Raw genomic sequence first — 9,294 nt, 5'->3', positions numbered from 1 at the left:
TTAAAAAAAAAAACCCATCTGGAAAATTCTAAAGGGCCCTTCTGATGTTAAAAGTGGCATTTCGAAAAACACCTGAAGCACCGGTTGATTGTGGGTGAGCCAGCAGAGAAATACTGTCGACCGAGCCACCCTCTTTTCAACCTTCACCTCCACCCTCCAACTGGCGCTGCCGGCCCTGGGGAAATAGAGGGCTTAGGTGTGACCTTCGAGTGCCCAAGGCTGTTGCACATCTGTCTCCCTCCCCCCAGGTACGTCCAGCGAGACCGCTGCCATCACCTGGGTTCAGCAAGGGAGTATTCACGATCTCACCGTTCATCCATGTGCAGAGGGAAAAAAAAAAAGAGAGAGAGAGAGAGGCTGGGGGGAAAAAAAATCCCACATTGTCAGAGTAATGCCAAACTCTCTCTGAGTGGGATGAGCAGAGCAGATGCTACAGTGAGATGCCAAAGCGGCTCCCCTTCCTCTGTGCCTTGGGTGCCTATAAATTGCTCCGGCGCGCGTTTGTCAGCCTCCTCTTCTCCTGGCAGGTGGTACCCAGGCAGAATTCTGCGTTCAGTGTCTCTCTCGCTCCGCTCCCGGCCGCGAGGCGCTCGCCGCTGCTCACTAGCTCCTCCGCTCCAGCCCGGAGCCTCGCCGAGCTGACCGTGCCCGCCGCCGCGGCTCCGCGCATCCGGGGGGCGGCTGGCCCGAGCTCGCGCGGCCAGCGCAGGTCGTTGGGGGTGCGCGTCTATTAGAGTTGTGGTGGTGGCAAAGGAGGGGGAGAAAGGCAGTGGAAGGGCGAACGGAACAAGCGAAAGAAGAAAAGAAGGAGGCAGAAAAAGGCAACTTCAGACGGAAAGTTGGTGCGAACTGGCGCAGTCGGCAAAAACGGAAAAGTCGATCGCAGGCAGCGGCTGCATAAAAGTGTGAGCTGCCTGGGCCAGCACGAGAGGCGGCGGTAGGCTCTGCCCTCCGGGTGGCCGCGCCGGCGCCGGCGGCAGCCACAGGTGCGAAGGGGCTCGCGGGAGGCGAGAGGGCGCCCTGCGCACCCCTCCCCCAGCCCCCACCCCCAGCCCGGGACTTCAGCTCAAGTCACTTGGCGTCCGAGCTCCCTCCCCAGCCGCAGCTTCAGCAGGGGGAGCAGGAGCGGGAGCAGGCGGGGAGCGGTCGGCGCGCGCCCGCCCAGGGGAGTTGGGGTTCGCAGGGGGTTGTTTTCGGCTCTGAGGAGGTCCCCGCCCAACCTTCAAAATTTTGTCCAAAAGCAGACAAGAGGATCGCCCCGCGCTGAGCCGGCTGGTGGGCAGCAGGAGGCGCCTGATCGCCGCCGGGGCGCTGGGGGTGGTGATGGTGCTGCTGCTGGTCATCCTCATCCCGGTGCTGGTGAGCTCGGCCGGCACGTCGGCGCACTACGAGATGCTGGGCACCTGCCGCATGGTCTGCGACCCCTATGGGGGCACGAAGGCGCCCAGCACCGCCGCCACGCCCGACCGCGGCCTCATGCAGTCCCTGCCCACCTTCATCCAGGGCCCCAAAGGCGAGGCCGGCAGGCCGGGGAAGGCGGGCCCGCGTGGGCCCCCCGGTGAGCCCGGGCCGCCGGGTCCCGTGGGCCCTCCGGGCGAGAAGGGCGAGCCCGGCCGCCAAGGCCTGCCGGGCCCGCCCGGGGCGCCCGGCCTGAACGCGGCCGGGGCCATCAGTGCCGCCACTTACAGCACGGTGCCCAAGATCGCCTTCTACGCCGGCCTCAAGCGGCAGCACGAAGGCTACGAGGTGCTCAAGTTCGACGACGTGGTTACCAACCTCGGTAACCACTACGATCCCACCACGGGCAAGTTCACCTGCTCTATCCCGGGCATCTACTTCTTCACCTACCACGTCCTGATGCGCGGAGGGGACGGCACCAGCATGTGGGCTGATCTCTGCAAAAACAACCAGGTGAGTGCCGGCAGGCTGCGGGGTGGGCGGGGAGGGAGCGCGGGAAGGTGCAGGCAAGAGGGAGGAGACCCCGGAAATGGGGGTGGGAGCCCGCGGAGGAAGGGCAAGGCAGCCAGGCTCCCGGGAGCGGAGCTGAGGGGAGGCTGTTACTCCCTGGGGAGGCGGGGGTCGTGAGCCAAAGCGGGTGCCCGGAGGCCTGGAGAGGGCGGTTCCCAAGCTAGGACCTGCACTCAGAGCGCGCGAGTGTGAGCGCGACCCTCGAAGGTAGGGAAGCCGGGAGCTCGGTCCCCTGGACAGCTTGTGCACCAGGGAGTCCGGAGCAGGAGGCGACCCCCGGCTGTGGGATCCTCAGCGGCGTGGGGTCGCTCTCAGGCTTTGCCTGGAATAGGAGGGCTGGGGCAGCCCCGAAATGGGCGTGCCAGGGTGACAAACTCGGGGGAGAAAGGGGCCCGCGGGAGAACGAAGGGACCCGAAGGAGCGAGTCCAAGTGTGGCGCGTCCAGGGCCGAAGAGGGACCGGGGACTCGCGGTCGCAAGGCCCCTGCGGCGTCCCAGACCCGGGAAACAAGCATACCGTCAAATTCAAGGCACATACCCCGGTTTAGATTTCAGCCCAAGGAGAAGAAGGGGGAAAAGTAATGAGTGCTGATAACAAAAGAGAAAGTTGAGACTCATGGGTGTACTCAGCAAAACACGCACCCAAACACAGAACCCAGGCTCCACTGGCTGGAGTAGGAGGCCGCACAGGCAGGTGGCTAGGAGGGCGAGAGGCCGAGTCGGCCCCTGGGCCGCCTGCGTGAGGGTCTTTCCAACCCTGCCTTCTCACAAGGCAGTTGTCTTGGCCTTGACTGTGCACTAGCCTCAGATTAGCCCTGACCCCTTGGACTTGCTCTCCTGGGCTGGTCAGCTCTGCCACCAGGGCCACGGGTCTGCAGTTTTATGCTGGGGCCACTTTACCGTTTGCTTGAGAAACTCTCACGGTCACTGCAAGACCAAAGTGTGTCTGATCTCTTAGAAGAGGAAAATAGTATTTGTAACTACCGGAAAGTGTCATCGGACCCGAGGCTCGCGCTGAATCAGCAGCCGCGCTCTGGGCGAGGCCTTGCGACCCGCAGCCTGCAGTCTGGGCTGAGTTCTCTGGCTTTAATTTTGCCTATTGGGTGGCACAGGGAATGGCCAACTTAGATTTAACAAGGGCTACTCGGCTCAGGTCACCCGCCCCTTGAATTCAGACCTTCTCAGTTACAGCCCAGGTTTCTATTAAGCAGCATTAAGGCAGGATTTCTTCCAAAGACCCAATTCAGTATCAGTTTTTTTGTTTTTGTTTTTTTCCAAAAAGTGAAAGACGAATATTCTAAATGTATAAGAAAGAAAGGACAAAAAAAATCCCGTCCCTCCCCCCTCCTCCCACCCCTCATTTCTAAAGGAATTTAGAAGTAAATAGCTCAAGGACCCCACAGTACAGGTAGAACCAAAGGAAAAAAAAAGGGGGGGGGATGGCCACGAGGAGGCACTGACAGGGTTGTTTATGATAGTTATTATGCACAAAAATAATATTAAGATAAAGAAAAATTATTTACAGAGCAGTGAGATAGTTATAGGTGAATGGCTAAAAAGGGCATGACTCACCGTACCAAAATAGAGCTATTGTATCACCTTTACAGAACGGTTTATGAAAAGCCCCTTAGCAGATAGCTATGAGGCCACCCATTTATTTACAAATTGGCTCTCTTCTGACTCAAAGGTTAGGTCTGGAAAATACTGTCAGGCTGAAGGATTGTTTTTAGAGGTATTCATTAAGATGGAGTAATATTCAAGTTTTATCAGCCACTGAATAAAAACACATCTTTAAATATCTGGAAATTTCAATTGCATGAAAAATCAGGGAATGAAACATTTAAATTAGTTTAAAGATTGCTATCTCAACTGCTGAGCCCAGGTATATCGAACTGATTCCAAGAAATCCATTTTATATACATGTTCTAGGTGCATTTTGTTTTTAAAATTATTTCATTGTTTGGAGAGTAGAATGCTCCTTTGTATCATCTTAGCATGCACATTCTCTGAGGATCAGGAAAAAAAATAAGGCAAACCAGCTGACCTTATCATGTATAAAGCTCTCCATTGGCATTATTAAGCTGTTACTTCTTCAAAAGGTGTGCAACAAGTAATTCAGAAAAATATATGTAGCAGCAAACAATATATTTTCAACTTCAGCATGGACTATTTTGGAAAATTGTTATTAAAATATTACTGTGAAGGAATTTTATCCTTAGAATAGAATTATTTTGTAAAGTCTGATCTGTAGACAGCTGCAAATGAGAAATATTTTATAAAGTTTATTTTATGAATATTAAATAAATAGTTTATCAGTGATTTTCAGTTATGTTCTTATCTGATCACTTCTTAGAATGGCAGTTTCCCCCCCTGAGCAGACCTAATTTGTTTTCATAAAACAGAAACTCAGAGATCCATGTCAGTGTAATGTTCTATGGATTAAGTGGATTTGAGCAGCACAAAAATTAAACTAAAAATGCAGTTCACTCTAGGATAGAGGAATGCCTCTGGACCGTAACCATAGGAGAAGCATTTTATTTATGCTTTGTGCTGAATGCAGGGTCACAGATGGAAACATCAAAGGCCAGTAAATTAACCTGATGCACCACTTAACCTTTTGTTTATGATTCCACAGAAGTACAATGAAAATGAAATTATGAGAGCATCAGTAGCAATTAATTAAATTAGCAAATGTTACCATAAATATTGTCTCTAATGATAAACCCTCCTTAATAAGATAATGCTAAAGCCACATGAGCTCCTATGTTCTCACAAACATGCCACTAAAAGGATCACAGTTCTCATATTCCCCATGAAACCATCAACCCAAATTTAATCATACCATTTGTTGAGAGCCCATGACAGTGCATATGAAAGGTAAAAGTTGGACTCGGATGGCTTTACAGAGAGACAGGAAATATAATTTTAATGTGTTCGTATGCCTTTAGCAGAAAACCTGAATTCAAAAATTGCTATGTGAATACAGTCACTGTAATACCACTATAATAAGCCACTATAATAAAAGCTAAAAGTGGCTTGAGATTAGAACTATAAAATAATTAAAGACCCGGTTTTTTTCTAAGAATGCATTAATTAATTATAGTAGCATCAATGAACATGAGATATGCTGGAAACAATAGTTTGTGGGTTGATATTCATTCATTAGCGAGATTAACGAAATGTCAAATTAATATTATCTTTTTAAAAGTGATGAAACACGCACTACAGATCAAGCAGGATCTAAATAGTTAACTTATAATATGAAAAGATAGTAGAGTACATTTAGGCAGAAATGGGGATATCGGGCTAAGGAAAGGATGCATCATAGTCCCGGAGAAAATGCTGAAATCGGTGTACATTTAGGAACCTGAAAATAGTCTCCAAGGTGGATGCATTACCTTCCTCAGTAGTTTGATGGCTTAAAGGGAGAATTGTTGGAAGTCACCAAGCTGATTACTAGAGCCTGAAATTTCAAGTTCCATTATACCTTTAGAGTAGGATCAGGTGAGCAGGCATACTAAAATCATGCAAAGTACACTGGAGTATGGCAGTTATTTAATTGGGAAAGTCTCGTGGTACAGTATAGGTTAAAGTCTTAAGAGAATAACTTTCATTAAAAAGCAATCAGACAACAAAGGAAGTGAAAAACCATAAGGGTAGCCTTCTAGTCTGTGGGATCACACTAATGCATTTGCAGGTTTTTGTGGTCGTACCTACAGAATAAAAATGGTCACATTTACATGATTTTCTGCTTATACCCTGTAGAATAAAAATTGCATTATATATATATATTTAAGACTATTGTCTCTAAATCAAGGGATTTTAATGAGTACTGGTTCCCAAATGCCTTTATATAGAAAACAGTGTTACAGCACAATACCCATAGAGCATATATTAAACACCTAAAGCACTAAATAAAATGTGTCTGCTTATTAATAATAGCTGAAAAGCATATTTATGCATTGCTAATTAATTAATATATTACTGACATAGCTAATTACTAATTTGTATTCTAATTTTTCTCACCCATTAAAAGTCCACGTGTTTAAAAAAAAAAAAGATGAGGTCGTAACAACGCTATCCTCCTTGTAGATTTTTTTTCCCAGGGAATTAATGACTAGATGAAATTAATGAATCAAAGCACTCAACTCCTACAAACTTATGATTAATTTCTAGGAAATATTATATCATTAAATTGTATTATTACTTAACGGTCCAAATAGATCACCTCATTGAACTGGTGTATACATTTGAGTCAGGGTTTCGGAGCCTAATTGCGTGGTATATTGCATTCACTGTATTAATGTCAGCACAGTGTTAAGCAATTCTAAATCCTTTAAGCCCCTTTCTCTTTTTGCTATATGATATCCAGAAGGAAAATTTTACAATACTACTCAAATTACTTTACAAGTTCAGCAGTGTCAAAGAGCCTTCTCCTTTTTTAACATTTCAGCATTAATGTGAGAGCATACCACATGAAAATTTAATTTGAAAACCTATCATTTAAGTTTTGAAAAAAATGCATGGAAATTCTTGACTTATGTCTCATTTCCCTCATTTTGCCAAGTGATAAAATCCAGCATATTGTACCCCAAGCCATGCATTATTACATAATGCAGGTTTACAAAATCACTAAATCACTTGCTATGTTATTTGGGGAAATAACCATTATAGTGGAATAGGAACAAGCCACAGAGTAGAAGATGTTTTACTGAAATAAATCAAATACAAGTGTGCCTACTGAAATTTTTTTTCCAAGGCAGAATCAAAATATAGCTAAATGAATCTGAAGCCTAATTTGAGTTGAGGATGTGACAGAATGTCCATATTACTTGAAATGATAGGTAAATTGACTGTTTGCAAATGTCTATCAACCCACTAATGAGATCACAGGCTCAACACAAGTGGATTATAGGCAACTTCCATCCTCAAAGCAAACCACACATTTTCAGAATCACCTAAAATGGAAAAGGGTATTCAATCACATCATTAAAAAATTTTAGAAATTTTAGAGGCTTCAAAGCTTAGTTCCTACTATAACTTTTAGATATGTCAAAATTAAATAATTTACTTGAGTGTACACATCACAGGTAAGTAATAAAAAGGCACAAATAACAAAATGAACCCTGCAAACTTAGGTGACGTTTTAAACGGGGGTTTCTGGCAAAAAAAAAAAAAAAGGCTTTACCTGTATTAGATTTCGAAAGCCCCAAATCAAAAGGCTTTCTTCTTTTTTTTTCTCTCCCTATATAGTAGAGTTGGAGTCATGTTATTTCTCTGAGTCTCAACTGCCAAGGATCTCCATTTTCTAATAAGCGTGGGGACCAGCTGAAGTTCGGATTGAACCTCTGTCCTCGTAAACAGCTGCTTAGAATATTGCTAATTGGCTTAAATTGAAATGCACAAAAATTACCCTTATTTCCATTTCAAGAAGTGATTGGGCCTAGAGATTCAAGGAATGAGAAAAAGTGCTAATTTAGGAAGGGGATAGCGTGGTGCGCGCTGTTTACAGCACACAGTAGGAGAAGGCTGCTGGACCGACCCTCGCCATAGCACCTTGTGATCTTTCTGCTCCTCCTTTCCAGCAACGCAGTTGAGACTCTTAGAAAGATATCCTCCCGGAGCTCCAACGCCCATGCCGAATTCCGTGCCACGGCACAGGTCGGCTTCTGATGCTGTGTGAATGGCAGCAAGGACAACCCGGGAGCTGTCTCCTACAGGTCCTAATTCCTGTTTGTTTCACACAGGTGCGAGCCAGCGCCATCGCCCAAGACGCTGATCAGAATTACGACTACGCCAGCAACAGCGTCGTTCTTCATTTGGAGCCAGGAGACGAAGTGTACATCAAATTAGATGGCGGGAAAGCCCACGGAGGGAATAACAACAAATACAGCACGTTTTCTGGATTTATTATTTACGCTGACTGATAACGCAGAAACTAAGCTTATTATTCTGAGTTTGGACACTGGATTCGGATGGCTAACGTCAGTGACTCAAGGATCCCAGGGGATGCCGGTTGCGGGGCACCTCGATTGTGTATATGTGGGGAATTCAAATGCTACCTGACTCACATCTGTATACTCAGAAACATTATGTAAAAAAAAAAAAAAAAAAAATTAAAAGCAAGATAAGCAGATGTGTTATTCACTACCGCCAAAGCAAATACTCCTCCTTATCGTTAGTGTCCATGTGAATGAAGTCCTATATAGATCACAAATTTTTATAGAAAAATCTAAGACACTGAATTATTTCTCCAGTATATATGATACTTTGGTGTACTGTGATCTTGCTGCTTTTATCCATATGTCAGCTTTGGTTCTTGTGAGTTCACCTGCTTATTATGATACTTGGAGTCCATTCATAGCGTGGGGAGGATGATTTTACCCTGCAGGAGAAGGTCTGATTGAAATAATGCTGCTTGTCCCCAAAGAAATTGTTTGCCTTGTACTTTTGTTAACTTTAGAGCTAGTCCTGGGAATGATTCAACTTCAAGCCTTAACCTGGAATTTTCTGGATTTGAGGGAATTCCCAAGCCTATGATCATTTTCACATTTTCTTTTTCTTACGAGTTTTCTTTTCTCTCTTTTCTGGTGATAGTCTTTAAAAGTAGAGATCGAAATTGTATCATAGGATTACCCTCTAAGTGTGAAAATGTGTAATTATGTATGGTATTTAGAAAATCCCCCGTGTGTCCATTTTGTCAATAGAATGCATTTAGATTTACTTAGAAAGTCAGAGAAATTTATTCTTTGGTGTTAAATCAGACTGAGGCTTTTGCCTTCTTTGGAACAAAAGATTATTCATAACCCAATGCACAATGGTTTAATTTGAGCTACTGCATGAGTCACCAAGGGGACCCTAAGTAAGGCCTTCAAATAGTTACTATGAGTCGTGGCCCGAGGTTATTTCAAAATGAACAATTTCACATATAACCAATAAGACAACAAAGTGTATATATTTTATACAAATACCTGCTACATATACGTGTATTTGTGTGCACACACACACACACACACACCTATGTTAAATCTTTTATCCATATGTCAGCTTTGGTTTAACCTATGTTAAATCAAATATAATATAGACATGGCTTCAGACCATAGGCACAGTGGCTGTAGAGCCTCAAAAATTTAATTTAAAAAAAAGTATGTGTATATATACACACAAACACACATAAATTATTTGACTTATTTTGGATCGAAATATATTTTGGATTACAAAAGTATATGGAATAGCAAGATAATTTAAGTGACTTCTCTTTTAAGAGTTACCGAGAAAATTAAATTTTATTAGGTTAAAATGCCCTATACATCACAGGTCTGTAAAT

At 44.9% G+C, this 9,294-nt stretch overlaps 1 protein-coding gene across 1 annotated transcript; it reads left to right on the top strand.

The window, feature by feature from the left end:
• Nucleotides 1-466: 466 nt before the first annotated feature.
• On the top strand, nucleotides 467-8,098 carry C1QL3 (complement C1q like 3). Its single transcript, XM_036097056.2, has 2 exons — nucleotides 467-1,911; nucleotides 7,715-8,098. The coding sequence occupies exons 1-2, from the start codon at nucleotides 1,324-1,326 to the stop codon at nucleotides 7,892-7,894; spliced, it is 768 nt and encodes a 255-aa protein (XP_035952949.1). The 5' UTR covers nucleotides 467-1,323; the 3' UTR covers nucleotides 7,895-8,098.
• The last annotated feature ends 1,196 nt before the right edge of the window (nucleotides 8,099-9,294 follow it).

The sequence above is a fragment of the Halichoerus grypus genome, chromosome 6 (genome assembly GCF_964656455.1).
Source record: "Halichoerus grypus chromosome 6, mHalGry1.hap1.1, whole genome shotgun sequence".
Taxonomy (NCBI): domain Eukaryota; kingdom Metazoa; phylum Chordata; class Mammalia; order Carnivora; family Phocidae; genus Halichoerus; species Halichoerus grypus.
This window is presented reverse-complemented; position numbering and strand designations above follow the sequence as displayed.